This window comes from Lemur catta, chromosome 9, assembly GCF_020740605.2.
Source record: "Lemur catta isolate mLemCat1 chromosome 9, mLemCat1.pri, whole genome shotgun sequence".
Classification (NCBI taxonomy): Eukaryota; Metazoa; Chordata; class Mammalia; order Primates; family Lemuridae; genus Lemur; species Lemur catta.
The window spans coordinates 32,437,519-32,455,752 of record NC_059136.1 but is presented as its reverse complement, the minus strand read 5'-3'; the positions used below and the strand labels follow the sequence as shown (position 1 = coordinate 32,455,752).

The 18,234-nt window shown below is 48.3% G+C and overlaps 1 protein-coding gene across 1 annotated transcript in view; it reads right to left on the bottom strand.

Moving 5' to 3' along the window:
* Positions 1 to 18,234, bottom strand: part of KCNQ3 (potassium voltage-gated channel subfamily Q member 3) — a 294,125-nt gene that overhangs the window by 34,762 nt on the left and 241,129 nt on the right. Inside the window, exons 2-6 of the mRNA XM_045560378.1 lie at positions 10,795 to 10,885; positions 9,027 to 9,153; positions 5,871 to 6,043; positions 1,274 to 1,429; positions 87 to 197 (exon numbers count right to left, since the gene is read on the bottom strand). Of these exons, the coding sequence (XP_045416334.1) occupies positions 87 to 197; positions 1,274 to 1,429; positions 5,871 to 6,043; positions 9,027 to 9,153; positions 10,795 to 10,885 (658 nt within the window). The remainder of the gene's footprint in view (positions 1 to 86; positions 198 to 1,273; positions 1,430 to 5,870; positions 6,044 to 9,026; positions 9,154 to 10,794; positions 10,886 to 18,234) is intronic.

Here is an 18,234-nt window from a genome sequence, read left to right as displayed (position 1 = left end):
AGATGAGGCTGGAAAGTTAAGCTGGGGCCAGATGGTGAGGGGTCCTGCATGGCACACTGGGGATGTCACATATCGAAGGTACTTACCGCTGGAAGGGCAAAAAAGGAGACTCCGATTAAAGAAAAGGTGGCAGCAATCAGACGGCCTTCCCAAGTTTTGGGTGTCTTGTCTCCATAGCCAATGGTGGCCAGTGTGATCTGAAAAGAGAAGAGTGCAGGCATGGGCCCCCTATGGAGAGGAAAACAGTGCCCCCTATGGAGAGGAAAACTGAGCTCTACCTATAAATCTCTGTTTCAGCTTGGGCAGAGGTTTATAACAAGATTTCCATGGGAAAAAAGACACTAAGTATCAAATAACTTACATGGGAGCTTGAGACTTGTTTATAAGTTAAGGATTTCCTACCTATCAGGCAATCAGTCAACAAATATTTCAATAATTGCAAACATATATACGTGCATTAATGTGTATATATATGCAAATGTCATTTTATGAATAATCATGTTTATGAATATGTGTACTTGTGAGCATATTCATATGTATTGTGTGTATATGTGTGCATGTCTAATGTCTGTGCATGCATCTGTTCTACTCTGTGTAGCATATTTCTGTGTGTGTTTACATGTTTATGTTGTCAGTACACACGTACTTATGCACATGTGCATGCATACTGGAGGCACAATATTAGAGCAGTTAACAGTGTGGTCTTGGGAGCCTGACTGAAATCAAATCTCAGGCTAACCTCTTACTGGCTGAGAGACCTTTAATTAGTTACTTAACCTCTTCATGCCTCAGATTCCTCATTTTTCAAAAGATGCTAATAATAGAAGCTGTTTGCATTTAAAGTAGGTTAATAAATGTAAAGTGCTCAGAGTGATGCTCTATAGCAAAGTAAGCTTTCAATAAATACTATGCATTCTTGCAGGGATGAGCATGAGCATGCACAGGTCTGGGTACACATGTGTATATCTACCACTGGGTTTGTCTGCACATGTGTGACTTGGCTAGTAACAGCCTATGACTAATAACGTAAGGTCCCTAAATGCAGCCATGTAATTCTAAGCTCTGATTTCTTATAAATACTAGGGAAAAATCCATTCCAAGTACATGCTCTGGTGGGAGGGAGTCTCCTATGATCAGGTTCAGAGATGGAAGAGCTCTACCTCTGACTGCAGAAAGCAGCTGCCCGAAGGAGCATGTCTGTGCCACACCCTTTGTCTCTCTCTGCCTCTAACACTCAATCCCCATAAGGTTGGCCGTCAAAGTAGTGACTCACCAAGCCCCACCAAAGGGCGTCTGCATAGGTCTCAAACTCCTCTTTCATCTCCTCTCCTTGTGCATCCACCTCTGGCACATCTTTCTCAACCAGGTAGACAAGAAATGAAGACAGTATGAGTGTCAGGAAACCGATGTACCAGGCAGTGATGAGTTCCTGGGAGAGTAAGCAGTAGACAAGGGAAGTGGTCACTGGGAAGTCATCGGGTGGACGATGAAGCCACACACCATGGAGTTGGAGTCCAGGTATATCATCAGCTCTGTGATTGTGGGCAAATTACTCACCATCTCTGATCCTCACTGTAAAATGGTATCAGTAAATATGGTCATTATTTCCAACATTAATGAACAGAATAAGTGTATGACTGTAGGAGGAGAGAAACATTTCTGGCCTAGAGTGGTATCACAGCTCTAGAGGCCTTGCAGGAGAGTGAAAAGGCAGGAGGAAGTGGCTGTTGCCTGAGACAGGGCTTAGGGATCGAGAGACTCGATTCCAGGCAGGACCGCGCAGAGCAAGGAGAAATCTCTGTGCTGCCAGGAAACCAACAGCAGGGGAGAGCCAGTGTGGCGTAGCGGGCAGGGACCAAGCCCTGCCCCCAGTTTACTGTGTGACCCTGGGAAAATTATCTTCTTCCTCCCTCAGCTTAGAATTCTCATTTTTAAAATGAAGGGACTGGACCACAGAGTTCCCGACAGTGTTAAGTGTCCCTCTGGTGGAGTATAGATATAAGCTGTTTTTATGTGCAATATTGATCTATAACATATGAAAAAGAAGCATAAGTAACACATAAAATCCCCAATTTTGTGAGTATTATCACATGATAGACTAGAACATAGGACTAAGTAAAGAAGAGTAAAGCAATCGAATGAAAAATGGTAAGTAATCAGCAAGGACAATGAAGAGACTGCAAAGATCCACGTATCACTGAAGTTTTGAAAATCCTGATTGAGACAATGCCTGATGCTCTCTCCAGCTCCAGCTTTCTCTATTTCTCTCATTCTACTCCAGTTCCAAGGCTGGATATGATAGGTTGGGTAGGACGAAAGTCGGGGTGATTGGCAAACACAATCTGGAGATTCAGCCTGTGACTCCCTGAGTCATCACAGACAGCCAAGTTGTGCAAATGTTTATCCTTCCTACATCTGACCATCTGACCATCTGTGGCCAGTCGGCTGGCCTTCTGGGTCAACAGAACCTCACCCACAGCCTCCTGCCTCCCTCGGTGACTTGGGTCCCGCAGGCTAAACTGCCCTCCACTGACGGGACCAACCAAAGAGCAGCAGGTCCTTTTCATACCCATGCCACCTTCATTATGAAATTGTTCTCGATGTTTGCTCCCTCAATTAAAGAAAGAGTTCAACTATGTTTCCTTTATTCCTTCCCTATTTTTGAAATAGACATCTCTACATCTCCACCACTTTATTATGCTCATTTGCTCATGGATCTGGCCTTCCCCACAGCATCACACGCACACTGCACTCCGGTGCGTTTGCTCTGCAACAGAGAGCGAGGTCAGGCAATCCAGCATCCACCCCCTTGGTGAGGTCTCCCTGCGGGGAGTTTGCAAGGGGAAAAGGTGCATTGGATAGTCTTTCCCCAGTGGCTGCCAGAGCACCAGCCTCTTGCCTGCGGATTGCGGTTCTAGTGTTTTTATATTTTTTTCGTAGCCTCTGGCCCCCAAGTGATGTCAGAAGTTTCATCTGTGCTTACCCAAAGAAACAGTTGTCTGTTTGGGTGTGCACAGAAAACTGTTTTGGATTATTAAGAGATAGTATGATGGTCACCAATAAGGAGTGAAAATGAGTCCCAATTCTGTGCTTTTCACTCATCTAAAAGGCTATTCAAGATGATTCTGACTTTATATATTTTTTGCCAGCAGCTCTGTGGCAGAACCTGTGACCGTTCCCCAGTATCCACCAGCACCTCTACCTGTCAAGGCTCCCCTGTGTCAGGCTGGGGCATAGGGACTAGGGACCAGCCAATGTGGGGACGTGATGGGAGCAAATCCCTTCCTGGCCCTAAATCCATTATGCAGGATGTCCAGGCCACTCTTCCCTGCCTTGGTGACTCAAGGCCTTGTATTAAGGATAGACGAGGCTCACAGCATGTGAGCAAGAAGACCTGGGTGCTTTCGTGCCCAATGGTGGAAGCTCCAGGGCTTATTTGTTCTGGGAATGGAGCTTGGCCTATCCTAACTAATAAAAGCATTAACTTGGAAAGTTTAAGTTTGCGTAACAGAGCCTCCCACTTTTTATCTCTGAGTGCCCAGAGGAGTCAAGCATAGAATCTGGCCCAGAGTAAAATGAAGATATGAATTTATAAAGGTTCGTTCACCGGTGCCATGGGAGACACCCTTGGGGGAAGAGCATCCTCCTGGCTCTGGCAGCACAGGCCTTCGTGAGGACTCAGAACATACACTTTGGAGCTTAGTAGGAGTTCGTAAGTCCAAGTCTGTGAGCAGAGAGCCCTGCTCCCCTGGGGAGGAGTCCCTGCCTCGGTGGGAGCTGGCTGCAGTGTGCACCCATCTGTCCCCAGGAATTACATCACGAACATCCAACCAGAGCTGGAAACTACATGGCAAACAGCCAGCAGACACCAGGGATCTATTAGAATCTGAAGGAACACAGGACAAAGACTTAAACAAGCAATTTTTAGCACAGACTCCAGCAAAGCTGTGAATCAACTCAGCTCCATGGCTACGAGGTTGTGGCTGAACCCAGGAGGGCACTGTGATGTGTACTCCGATACGAGATGAAATAGAAGGTCAGGAGCAACAGACAACCCTGTGAAGAAAGCTCTGACCTCACTGATTCTGTGTGGCCAGAGGCAACGCAGACAGGGAATAAAACATTTATGGCAAGAAATTGCCTTCTAAGGAAAAAGATTCCCAGGTATTTTATGCCTTTGTTTTATTTTCATATTTGTATGGTGTATTTGTGAGGGAACGCATATTCAGAACAGTAAATGCTACTCGTAATGAGCACCTACTATTTACCAGGCACTTCAATGCACCTTTTCTCATGTGAACGCCAGAAGGATTCACCTTTAACCATTGAAGAAGCTGATAAAAATAGAGTGACACGCTTAAGGTCTCACAGCTGGAAGGTGGCTGAGCTGAATTCTGATCCAAGTTGCTGTCTGACTCCTAAGCTCACATTCACTCTGCTGGGAGATGCCATCTTATAGAAGAGCACCCCAGCGTACCTGGGTGTGCATCTGAGATATAAGAACCAGGAGTTGTATGGGTACATTCTGGGGCCGCCCGGTTAGAGGAGGTGGCACGGACTTGTTAATGCTCATAAGGAGAACTCTAAGCTCCCTAATGGTAAACTGCCTGGCTTGCCACCTCAGGTCCAGTTGCACAGAAGCAGAGCCTGAGACAAGGATTCAAGTGCATATGCTGCATCTGCATGCAGTCATGGAGGATGTGCTCACAGGGCTCCCGGTGAAGGGGGTCTGGGCAGGGCACCAGTGGCTACCACAGCTGGCATGAGAAGCTACTTTCTCAGGGAAGAAGGCAGGCTTTACTTTATACCCCTGAAGAATATCGTCCTAGGAGTCCCTTCCTCTGATTTCTGCCCCCAGAGTTTTTGCTGCTTGAGCTGAGACACAGAGGTTTTCCTTTATTCTTCCAGGATCCAGCTAAAGCAGGTTGGCTAAAACAAAGCAGTGCCAAAGGCTTGGGTTAAGAATAGGAAGGAAACACAAGGTGTACCATGACTGCAGATAAGCGGGATTCTGGCTGCTTGGGTTCCACTCCTACTCAACCACGTGGGACTCCGGAAGGGGACTGGACCGAGTCCCACCCCTTCCTAGCTGCTGATCTCCCTCGGAGAGTGAGCACCACCATGGCCAGGAGCAAACCACCGGACACGCACACTGGAGCTGGACTGCCTGGGTTTGTGTCCCACTGCATGACCTTGGGCAAGTTACTTCCTCTTTCTGTGTCTGCTTCCTCATCAGTGTAACGGGGCAACCCTAGTGCCTGGCCCAGGAGGTGAGCTAATCAATGTCAAGTACTAAGTTTTAGTAACAACAGCAACCGAACAATTCCTATGATTGAGTACTTTGCAAGTGTCTCCATGTGTCAATTCATTTCATGCTCACACCAACCCTATGAGGTAAGCGTGTTTTCATTCCAACTTTATAAATGCAGAAAGCAAGACTTGGAGAGGTTTCAAAAAAATCCCCAAAGTCACACAGGTGGAGTTTGGATTCAAACCGGCGTGTGTGACTCCAGAACCTTTCCTTCCCACCGTATGTTGCCTTGCGTGGGCTCATTTCATCCTCTCAGCAATCTGGAGGTGCGGGCATTGCTGTCCCTATAGTAAAAATGAGAAAACTGAGGGCCAAAAAGGGGCCAGTGACTTGACCAGAGTAATTTTCATTTGGTGGAGCTGAGAGACCTACGCGCAGGTCTACCCGATCCTGCTCTCTGCACTACACCTGTTCATGCCCTTCCTCCTCCTTTACCTCTTCCTCCTCCTCCCTGTCACCATCATCGGTGGTGGCAGAATGAGCACCCTCTGGGATGCCACGGAAGGGCACAGGTAGAAGAGAGGCCTGTGTGCTCCTGTAGCTTCTCCGCGGCACTAACCTTGCTGTGAGCGCAGATGGCGGAGCCCAGGAGCTTCCAGGTGCCGCCCCTCCGGTCCATCCGCAGCATGCGCAGGATCTGCAGGAAGCGCAGGCTCCGCAGGGAGGTGGCCAGGACATTGCCCTGGTTTCCCACGGCAACCACAGGCACAGAGGCGATCAGCACAAAGATGTCTGGGGGAGAGGACAGAGAGAGTGGCAGGGAAGAGGGGAGAGAGGTGGCGCAAAGGCAATGGCGTCATCGCAGGTGCTGTCCCCTGGCAGATGGACACGTGCCACGCGGTGGGACGATCTAAGCGCTGCAGAGTTGAATTTTGACACCAACCGCTTGTGGTCAGTGGGATTATTCTCCTGTAACTGATGAGGAAACAGCATCTCCGAGCATGAGTGCCTTCCCGCAGCCACACAGCCAGAAGTGGTTGCGTTGGACACAGGCCTGTCAAACCCCAGTGAGGGCTCTAAACCACAGAGCAGCGATTTCCCAGGCTCCCTGGGGTGGTCATTGGGATTCACTCTCAGGCCGGGAGGGTATCTGGAGTTCCTCAGGCTGTGGAGGTGAAGCCTGAACCTCTGACACTGTTTTACTAGAGGTTTCCCTTAAAAGCATCACCTGAAACAGGAACTTGGGTGCAGGTAATTTATCGAGAGAGAATCCCAGGATGCAAACGATTGCAGAAGGAGAGAGAGGAGAAAAACACAATGAAAGAGGGTGTTATTAAGGTCACTGTTGAGTCTTTTGAGCCGTAGGCAGAACACCCGCCAAGATCACCTGTCTGAAAATCGGGAGGCTGGGATATCTGCCATTTCACTCTTGTCCCTGCTGCAGGAGGGTCACCTCTGGGGGTGTTAATGCCCCCATATTTCTGAGCGGCACTTGCCTAGTGATCTCCCTAAGCTTCAGAGAAGGCCTCGGAGTAGATTGTGGAAGGAAGTGAGGCCCACCCATGACCTGGGATGCTGGTATCAGGCGGTGGCATGAAAATGTCCACCACAGCCACAGATGAAACCGGAGGAGGCCACGGGGATGAGACGCCTCTGCAATGGCTAGGGAGGGCCCTGAAATCAGCAGTCTGGGACAGAGGAGAGAACTGGTCTCTGTTCCCTTCAGTGGCACCCAACAACTGGATTAATTATCACCCCACTCTTCTGCAGAGTGTTGGCAAGTAAAAAGGGCCCCATGGCCAAGTAAATTTGGGGAAAACTTGATTGGACAGGTTTTTAAAATTATTAGCAGAGAAAAGCAACATTTCTTCCAAGGGCCTCATTATGGGAGAGGTGGAGATATGTAGGGTGGAAAACACAGCAACATGAGGAAAGACGCCAGCAAGGATGGTGTGACACTGAGGACCAGCTTTGTCTCTCTAGGAAGGGCAGTGAGGAGCCCTGGAGCTCTGTGACCATAGCCCATCCTGGGACAGTGGACACTGCCTCATAGGGGACATGCCCGTCCTGGAGGGGTCCAGGTGCCACACCCCAGGATGTTCTCAAACTGGACAGGAATCTTTTTAAATTTGGGTATAACCCATCACAAAGCCACCCCTCCACACACACACACACACACACACACACACACACACACACACACACACACACACACACAGGACTCCTGCTCAGCACTGGACAGGTCTCTCCAAGAAGAAAAAGAAGTCTTAATACCATTGCACTTGCAAAACACTTGGAAGGAAGAAAAAGAGAGAGGAAGGGAAGGGAAGTGGGGAGTAGAAATTGAAAGAGGGCAAAGGAAGAAAGAAGAGAGAAATATGAAAAAAATATAGTAAATAAAATTATGTTCATGTACACACACACACACACAGGCACATCCTACTTGCATTCAAAATTCTGAGGAAAAAACCAAAAGCCCCAGAAGTCCAACCTCAGCAGCAGGTGGGAACCAGGCAGAGAGGTTTCAGCAGGGAGAGAGCAAGGCCACACAACCCCGGCTGCACAGAGAGAAGGCTGGCATGTAGGACAAAGGACGTGGTCCAGCCCTTCCCTGGGCTGGCCGTCCACCCTTGAAGAACTGCATCAGTCCTGCCAATCACTTTTCAAAAGGGGGGTGAGGGATGAGCAGCATCTCAGTGGAGAGAGACTATGGTGCTGAGAACATGTGATATAAAGTAGAAGCCACTAAGGACATTTTTCCTGGACAAAAGAACACTGCTGGAAGGGAAAGAGGAGTGAAATACTTAGACTCAAACATCTGAAGAAAGTCAGAGGAGTTAAGATAGGGATAAATACTTTGATAGGTGGTGAGCACCCCGTGACTAGAGGCATACAAGCAGAGTCTGGGTGACCACTTAAAGGCTGCTGCAAGCAACTGGAGCATCAGACAGGAGGGCATGTTGAACTGAATGCCTTTGGATGACATTCTATGATCCTGTAACTTTAACCTCCCCCGCCCACAGGGATTTGAAGCTTCAAGACTCCTAGCTGTCACTCAAGGAGCTGTCACTACATGGATCTTAGCAGCATTTTCAGATGGAAACACAGGAGCCCACACTGCACCAATAGGTCAGTGAGAGCTTCCACCTGCTCTGCCATCAAAATGCCTGCCCCTGGATGGAAGGATTCCAGTGACACCTCTCAAAGCAAACTACAGTCCAAGACATAAGACCACACCTGGGTGTTAGGACGGAATCTGCTGCTGACCACAAAATCTGCTGCTGACTAGAAAATGACTTAGCTCCGAGAGCCTCAGTTTCCATTTCTGTAAAATGGGCATAACATGGTCCTATAGAAGTAAATTCTCAACTAGCAATGGGGTCACGCCTGTCACCTCCACCCCAGCCATTCTGGCAATGTGTGGCTAATTTTGATTGTCACAGTGACTGGGAATGCTACTAGTCTAGGGACCAGGGATGCTCAGCATCCTGCCACCTGCTGGCTCTTTCACAACTCAGATGCCAAGAGTGATGCTTCCCCCGATGCCCCAGTTAAGAATCCCCGCCTGTACAGTCATTATGAGCATAAGCCATGGAAGGAGGAATCTCAGCACTGGGAGGCTGGCGCTGTCCCTCTCATCCAGGCAGGGTCAGAGGCCGGGCTGGCCTCACAATGCCGGCGGTTTCCCAGAATAGCTGCTTAGAACCCCCTCGGAGGAGTAACGCATGGAAAGAAGGGAACTGAGGAGGCCCCCAGGCTGGGGGTCAGGGCTTACCCAACATGCACAGGGGCTTCCTGGCGAACTTCAGGCGTCCCCGCCAGCCTTTGTACCGGCAGCAGCAGCCGGCGGCCCAGATCCTCAAAGCAAACTCAGCGCCGAAGATGAAAATAGCAAACGTTTCCTGCGTGGAAGAGCACACGGAGAGGCCCTGATTAACTGGGCCCCAGTCGTCCAGAACGAGGGATTCCTGCCCTGAAGATCTGCAGAACTAGGTTGCTGTTGTCACTCTGGTTGTTTCCTTGGTGGGGGCAGCTGGTTGGGGCAGGGGGAGGAACAGAAGGGGTTGCTCACCTCAGCTCAGTCTGGAGAGCTCCGTCTGCATTCTGAGGTGCTACCTGTCCCTAACACTGGTGAGCCCTGCAAAGTGATTACTTGCTCTTTTTCTGTGTTTTTGTTCCAATGTATTACTTTTGTAAAAAGTGCCTTTAATGTGCAAAAAGCCCCTAGGAAGTGTAGTTGGGTTGAGAAGAGAGGTATCGATGAAACATAATCCATTACTTCCACCTGGCGTCTGGGCCCTGGTGTTGCTAACTGTGGCTAACGGTTACTAAGCCTGGCTCCCGGCCAGGCACCCCCCCCCCCCCCCCCCCCGCCAGTGTTTGATAATATTATCCTCATCTTGAATTTTGAGAGACCAAGGCATACAGTGGTTAAACAAAAGTCTCAAGGCTAGGGAGTGGCAAAGAAGGGACCCCAGGCTCAGGTAGCTGGGCTGCAGAGCCCATGTCCTGAGGCACTCTGCCAGGCTGCCTGCCTTCCTTCTCACACCTCCCTTGGTGGTCAGATACCGACACCTTCACCTCCCTCTCTTTTGTGACCTCCCTGGGACCCTCGAGGCATTGCTGCTCCACAGCAATCCCTGAAACCTAGTTCCTGGAACAGGAAGGTTTGCAAGGATTCTGCTACTCAGGTCTCAGGTCTGGGCTGTGTGGCTGTAAATGCTGCCCTCGGAAGGGACCTGCTGCCTCTGGAGTGGGGAATGGCATGACCCCTGCTACTTTGTGAACCCTAATCAGGGGGCTAGCGTCCCCTCCCTGTGGACGCTGGGGCCACACTCCATGCCATCACAATCACCTTAAAAGCTGAGGCTGACTCCTAACCTAGCAAGCGCACAGTCATTCAAGGGCCCAGTTGACCAGTGATGTCCTGGGGCTACAGAAGGAGCAAGTCCTGCTTGGATCCTCCAGGCAAGGCGCTGAGGCTGGGCCCAGCCCACATCAGCATTTGCTCCTCACCCCACCTGACACTCTTTAGGCAAGGACGGGAGCAAACAGAGTCAGGGCACACTAGGTATCTTGCCCAGGAATTCTAAGCCTGCTTTTGCTTCACCACACCACCTGATGGAGAGCAGACAGAGAAAACAGGTGAAGCACTTAGAGGTTTCAAGTAGAAATGGGATTGAAGAGATCCTCAGAGTTTAGGAAGTAGGACACCAGGGAGAAAAAGTAGAGGCAGATTTTAGAATGGAAACTGCCTTTGAGTTAACTTCCAGGGGACGGGGATACATTTGAGCATATGTGTTGGTTTTGCTTTGACCTTGTTTATTTCCCTGATCTCTGACGTGGGATAGCAAATCCCTATCAAGAAAGCCATTCCTCTCTCCATCCGTGCCCATGGCAGGCCTCACCCAGTAAGGGAGGCATTGCTTTCTCTTGGGCCTGGACTTGGCCGGAGACCCAAGGCAGCCTCCTTCTCGTCACTGTGGAAATCTAACCAGAGGTGTTCACCCCGGATGCAGCAGCACGCGGGGTGGCCGTCCTACCAGTAGCAGCAGCCAGTCTCCCGAGACGGTCTCGTACTCCTTGAATGTGGTCAGGACAGCCAGAATCAAGCACCCCAGGACAATCAGGAACCTAGAGGAGAAGGAAGAAAGAGACTAAGAAACCCTTGAGCCCTGGCTCACTCTTGGGCTAAGACAGGGACAGGTGTCAGCCAGGATGAAGCTTCAACTTCCACTGTACATGGCTACATGCTGGGTATGCTATCCCACTTACTCTTCCCGACAGACCTGCAAGGCGGGTAGGAATTACTGTCCCAGTTAAAGACAATGAAGTGAGAAAGGTTGAGCAATGTGCATGCTTTTACTTAACTGGCCAGTTACTAGAGTCAGTTAGTTAGAATTCAAACTAGACCATCTTGTCCCAACCTGGGAGAGTTGCAGGTTCCTGAACAACCAAAAGTTAACACAAGTTTTGGTAAATCAACAAGACTATAAATAAATTAATAATGGGATTTAAAAATATATGAAGATGTTTACTCAAAAGATTAATAAATTCAGTAAAGGCTTCTGTTACCAAGTATGAATGTTATTCCATTTTATAGTCAATGACTATGAAAGGAAAGAACCTCTTTCAATTAAAGCCCTTCAGAATCATTTTTGAAATGCTAGAAAGAATAAGAGCCACCACACTGAAGGATTCTGAATGTTGGTCCTTTAAAATTCATGGAGAAGTCACCTGGTTCATGCCTCTGCCTCAGGCAGGAGCACACTGCAAACAATTCTTTAAGATTTTCATCTTTATAAACTCTGTGTGTGTGTGTGTGTCTCTGTTTTTGAGAGAGAGAGAGAGAGAGAGAGAGAGAGAGAGAGACCATGTTTCATTGTTTCAGCAGAGAAAAATGGTTCTCCCTCTTGGTGGAGAGTCTCCAGTTCAGTGATGGTCAGTATGAGGTTGCCTGGGTGTCTGTGAGGGAATTTGCAAGGTAGGGTCCACAGACAAGGCTTGGCAGCACACACACCAAGCTTTCCTACTCCAGGTAATCTGGCTTTCTGTCCTACTAAGTTCTAGCAATGCTTTTTCTGGCTTTTGTTCATTCATTCATTCAATATTTATGTGGCAGACACTGGAGACACAGAGCTGGAGTTCAGTGATGAGTAAGCTAGATTGTGCTCATGAGCTCACAGTCCAAACAGAAAGCTGTCTCATTGTGTGATGGTAAAACCATGACATACGGAGGATGGAAATGTCTGCTCCCGGCCTTGGCTGGGCCCCAAGCCCTAGCCCTGACCCTTAGGGATCCTGATTACATTTTCTGGCCAATAAACTCCCTGATCTGCAGACCTGAATCTTTGTATTTCCAACCCTGCCTAGGAAGCTACACAAGACTCCCCCCTCCTCATGGGTTTAGCCATTTTACTTGAAATTCACGATTCTGACGCATGGCTGGAATCTTCCTACCCTAAGTCCTAAATTGTCCCAGGTGAGGATGATGATAATGGTGGTGATCGTGACGATGGTCACAACATCAGCAGCTCTCCCCACGCCTGTTTCGTGAGCACCTACCACTTGCTGCTTTATATATCCTCATGACAACCTCCCAGGTGAGATGTGATCATTTCTATTTTGGAGAAGAAATTTGTAAGAAGGAATCATTGCTGTCAGGGTCATTGTGTTGTCAGTAAAATGACCACAGAGTTTGGAGTCCAAAGACGTGGGCTCAGAAGGAGGCCCTGGCGTTCTCTATGTGATTTTGAGCAGCACATGGAGCTGGGGTGCCCCAATCATCTGTAGAAGGGGAATAAGGAATCTGCCTAGAGCCCACAACTATTGTGAGGACCATGGAAATGACGGATGTGGGAAAGTGTTTGGTCACCTGTTTCGGGTCATGGTGCTCTCACAGACACATGCTGAACACTGGCCAGCCAGGCCCCGGGGAACACGTGCGGAACTTAATCGCTCTCATAACATTCTGCAAGTCCACATTCTAGTTCTCTTAAGATGTTATTTTATTCATTCATACGCTCTGTAGCTAAGACCTGGATTAGAATGTCTTTCCTCCTCTTATAATCTGTGTTTTTAGGCAAATTATACAACCTCTCAGTATCTCGGTTTCCTTCTGTGTAAAATGAATCCAATGATAGTGCCCATGTTCTCAATTATTCTCTGATATAATCCAAGTCAGGTGTCTGGGAGTGCCTGGCAGACAGCGAGGCTTCAGTGAGCGTTGGCTGTTATTTTATTGTGATTTAATATCCATTTATTGGGTGCCTCTTTTGTCCCAGGCATAGTACTGGTTTTAAGGCTACAAACACAAATAAAATCTATTGCTCATTTTCAAGGACCCCTTAGTTCAACGGGGAAAACAGGGCTAATAATTACAGGAGAGTGTGGTCGAGGTCACAATCCAAGTGTTCACCACACACTTTGGGGGCATAGGGTTGGAAGCACTCAGAGAGGCTGTGGCCAAAAGGCAGGAAGGATTTCTAAGCTTAGCTACCACTGACCACGTGTCCAGGTTTATCCAGGTCATTCACCATTTTATGTGTGTTGACCTGCGGTGTAGCTCCCTAGGCACTGTGAACAACATGTGCAAGTGCAAAGAATACGAAGTTCAGGGACAAAGAACCCAGTTTGATCTTCTCCCTCAGTAAAGAGTGTGGGCCTTTTATGATCTGGCCTTGCCCTCCTCACAGCCTGATCAACTCTCACTGCTCCCCAACTCCCAGGCTGGTCTTAGGAATGGCAGCATTTCCTCAAACTCTCTGAGCCCATGTGCCTTCTGTCTCAATGCTTCTCTTCTCTGCCTGCCCCTACCATGTCCTCCAATGTCCTCCTGCTAATGCCTTGGCAGCACCAGTTATGCCTTGCTCCAGAGCCTTCCCAGACCCCCAGCTGCTCTCTGCAGCCTTCCCTGTGTGGTCCCTTCCCTGGGATCCCACGGCACCCTGATGCCTTCCTACTCCAGCACTGATTATAACCTGTGATCATTTTGTAATGGTTTGCCTGCATTGCGTGCGAAGTAAAACATGCTATGTTAATGCCTGGCACTAGGATTCCTCTTAGGGAGGGAACTGTCTTTGTCTAGTGAAACACTTTATTGATCCTGTTGTGCTGGAAGTTGCAATCCTAAAGGCATGAGAATGCTAAACTACTTAACAAGAAAAATTAACCAGAATTGGGAGATGGGATTGATGTTGAGGGCCAGGAATGACAAACAAAAAGAAGAGCATGTGGCCTAGCCACATTCTGAAGGATTTTCAAGAACGAGATTGTCTAAAATTTTAAGTTCTTTGTCCTACAATGCAAGCCGCCAACCACAGCCTTGTGAGGGCTTTGTCTTTAGCTGACATGGAACATGGAGCTCATGGCTGGGTCAATCCTGAACTAATCTAGTAGGAACAGGATCCCTTAGCCAGACTCACCTTACTCAGCTTCCTGTACTTGAGCCATATATAAATCTTGGGAAGATTCTACAAGGTGCGTGCATGGTGGGCATGCCCTCAAGTGAACCCCAGTGAGTCATGCTCTTGTATAATTGCCTCCCTTGAGTGCAAGCAGAAACTGTGACTGGCTTCTAGCAATAGAATATGGCAACAGTGATGGGCTGTCACTCCTCAGCTTAAGTTTTGTTATATGGCAAAGGCAATGGGATGGTCACGTCTGTGATATGTTATGTTATATAAGACTCTGTCTTCACAGACTGGAGCTGGAGATTCTCCTGCTGAGCCTTGCAGTGAGCTGCTGTGTTTTGAAGAGCTTATGAGAGCTGTGTGGCAAGGAACTATGGTGGCTTCTGGCGCTTGGGAGCAGTCCACAGCTGACGACCAGCACGAAAGTGGAACCTGTCCTAGAACTGTGAGAACCAACAATCATGTGAGCTTGGAATATGGCCCAAAGCACCAGAATGGAACACAGTCTGGCCAACATCTCAATTGCTGTTTTGTGGGACCCTCAGCAGAGGACCAAGTTAAGCTGTGTCCAGATTCCTAACCCACATAAACTGTGAAATTAAAAAAAAGTGTTGTTATAATCCACTAAGTTAGTGGCAATTTGTTATGCAGCAATAGAAAACCGGTACAGTGTGGAATGGGAATCTGCACCAAGTGCATCCAACTTTTACAGAATGGGGTACCCCATGTGATGTCTGAGCTGCATTTGTGGGTTCATCTATCAGAACCCACCCCTTGAGACCAGAGACTGTGTCTTATTCCTCTCTGTATTCCAGTGACCAGCTAAAAGCCTAGACCTTAGTAAGGATGGGTAAGTGTTTGAAGAATGGATAAGAACAATTTCAGAGATTAGCAATTACCCTGTTGTTGAAATTAAAGGCAAGGGATATAAGGTGGTCCTGGAGAGATAGCCCAGAGTACCATATGAAGGGGATTTTTGGTCAAATGAAGAGTTTGAACTTTATTTTGCAGATCTTTAAATATGTGTGTGTGTGTATGCATGTGTGTGTATCTCTCCATATCCATATCTATATCTATATCTATATCTTTATCCAAAAACAGTGAACAGGACAGTAAATACTCAGGAAGCTGTTGTCATGGGCTGACAAGAGAGGATGAGGGCTGAACCGGAGAGATGAGAAGAGTCCTGTGAGAGAGAAACCTCCCAGTGGTCCTGGAAGGATGTGTGACTAACAGGATATGGAGGCCGAGCAAGAGGAACATCAGGGGGTATCAGGGGTGGGAGAGGGGTGGACACTGTGCTGTCCCCAGACATCAGCAGGGCTATAAAGACAAAGCTATGTGTGGACCTGCTAAGTTTGAGGTCCAAGTGGAACTCTCCATTAGGCTGATTGAAATCTAACTCTAAGGTTTAGAAGGAAGGTCAAGGCTGAAGGCCTATCTCCCTTTCAGCTCTAATAGTCTGATTTCAGAGTCAGGGGATAATTCAGTTTTAACCAACCACCAAAATGCAGTTTCAGCCTAGTTCTCATCTGCAGGGAACGTGCAGAACCCAGCTTCGGCCAGCAGGGGACAGCAAACGCCTGGAGTAGCTCTGCACTTTCCCAAACCTCACCAGCAACCTCGGGAATCTGCTTTCTGCGATTGGAGAACTATCATTAATTTACAAAGCCAAAATCATCAAGGAAACCCCCTTTAACCTGAGAAGGGGAAGCACTCTTTAGTTTCTTGCACATTTCAATTTACCCTTAAAACATGAACTGAGACCTTCTTACTGATGGAAGCCAGACGTGTCACTGGACACTGATGAGGTGCTAGACTGGTCTCCCCTTCTCCTCTTGGTTTGTCTTCCTCTCTCTCCATGACTCACCAATCATTCCTTCTCTTCCTTCTCTTTTGTCTTTGCCACTCGGCTTCCTTCTCCATAGCCTTAACTGTTTGCTGCACTTTCTCTTCTTGCCCTTCTGTTCCTCTCTTTCTCCCCCTTCCTTTCCTTCATTGTTCCTCTCCCCTCCTTTCCCTCCTTCCTCTGCTCCTTGCCTCCCACTTACCCCTCCCTTCCACGACCTGTGGGAGTGAGCTAGGGTTTGTGGCCAGGAGTTTGGGGAGAGCCAATAGCAGCCTTCTGTCTGCAGCGTCACCGTCACAGCTGTCTTTATAAATGAATCCAGTCAGGGTGGATAGTCTCGAACACACCTTTCAGTCGGCCACCATCTCCTACACGCTTCCACGCTCAGTATTCTTTCCTCATCCTCTGCCATCTTCCAACAAAGCCGGGGGTGGGGAGCATGGGGAGGAGTTGACACAGAAAGGCCACACTGTCGTTGCACCTGGTTCTAACATGTGAGATGCAGGGGGCTTGGGACAAGAACCAGTGCATCCTGTCCAGGCCCACTCGGTACCAAACTTCTGTCGGGCAGCAGACAAGGGAGGTGCAGCAGCTTCTGCAGAAGCAGATGTGAGGGATGGCCACAGTGGTACCAGGAAATCCCACCCACCTCTCCTCACCCATGCCTGACATCCCTTTGTAGGCAACACAGGTAGGCCCACTGGACATAAGGGGTGAGGTTTAACAGCCAAACATCCCCTTACAAGGCAAGACAACCAGGGTGAAAGCTTCAGCATTGACCTAGTGATTTCCTTTGCACATCATTTTCTCTTGTACTCCTGAGAGCAACACTGCAAAGCAAGGGCATTGTCATCGTTTTGTTTGCGTCTCTATTTTACAGACGGAACTGAGTCTCCAGCTCGGGCAGCAGGGTCACAGAGGGAGTCAAGAGTCAGACTGTATGCTGGGAGCCAGCAATGAGGCTTTGAACAAGAACCTGCAGAGAACAGAGTGTGGTCAGAGCCATTTGCAGAGCAGGGAGAGCGGTCACCACTCCCAGTTCAGCTGTGGGAGGACAATTTCTTCTCTTCTTCTGGAGTCCCAGGTTTGGGGGAGAAAATCTCAGTACCATTTCTGGGCAGTTCCCAGAGATCCCTGCTGGCTCCTGCTCTAATTACAGCTGTTCAGAGGCAGCTTCCCAAGCTCCTGTAGTCTGCAAAATGTCCTAGACACAGGGAGGAAGGCAGCACCTGACCCAGCCAGACTCTCCTCCTTAGAATCCTTGTCTATCTGCCATTAAACAGGGACGTGTAGAAACAGTCTTTCTAGCCAGGTTAAACCAGAACTGAATTCTCTAAAAGAGAAGGTGTTGCTGACAGCATAGTTAGCCGCACCTGTCTGAATCCTCAGCTACCACCACTGGTCCTTGCTCTTGAGAAGAAGACACAACCCAAAAAGGCAGTGACCAACCTCAGATTATACCAGCATCCTACTCATCCTCAGCTGAAATCCCTCAGAGGTAAAACATCCACTGTGTGCCAGGGATTTCTTTATTCCCTATTAGTCAGCTCCAAAAAGGAAGTTTGAGTCATCTCCTAATGAGTTGCTCCATTCTCTCAGAACAGGGTTGACAAATCATTTTTATCTTGCAAACCCACTATGATGGCTCAGTCAAGGAATACTGTGTTGAGAAGAATTCAGATTGTGGCTAAGTTAACTGGGGGGAAATGCTGCTATCAGTTAGTGAGGTCCATCACAGATGTAGAAAAAGAACCAAACTTTGCCATCCCCCTGGCAACCCAGAAATGAGAGCATAAGTCACAGCTAAAATAATTTTTCTAATGCTTCTTTTTCCTGACTTGGCTCATGCCAAGCTCTTCCCAAACTTCCATTAACTGGAACTTTCAAGGGACCTTAAGAAGGATTTATTCTTATTCCTTTATCTTACAGAAAGGAAATTTGTATACCACAGTTCTGAGTAATTTTCTCAGTGCTACAGAATAACTGCTTGCAGGGCTTGGATGAGGACCCTGGCTGCCCAGCTCCCAGCCTGGTACATCTCCCACTATGCCATTCTCTGTTTTGTTTTTGGTAAACTGAAAAGTGAACCTTTATGGACATGTCTGCTATTCTTTTTGCTGGTTACAATCCATTCCCTTCTGCTAAGTCCCACCAGTGTCAGGGCAAAAGGTGAAACACTGCACACCTGGGTCATACAGGGGATTTAAATAAAACTGAGGTGT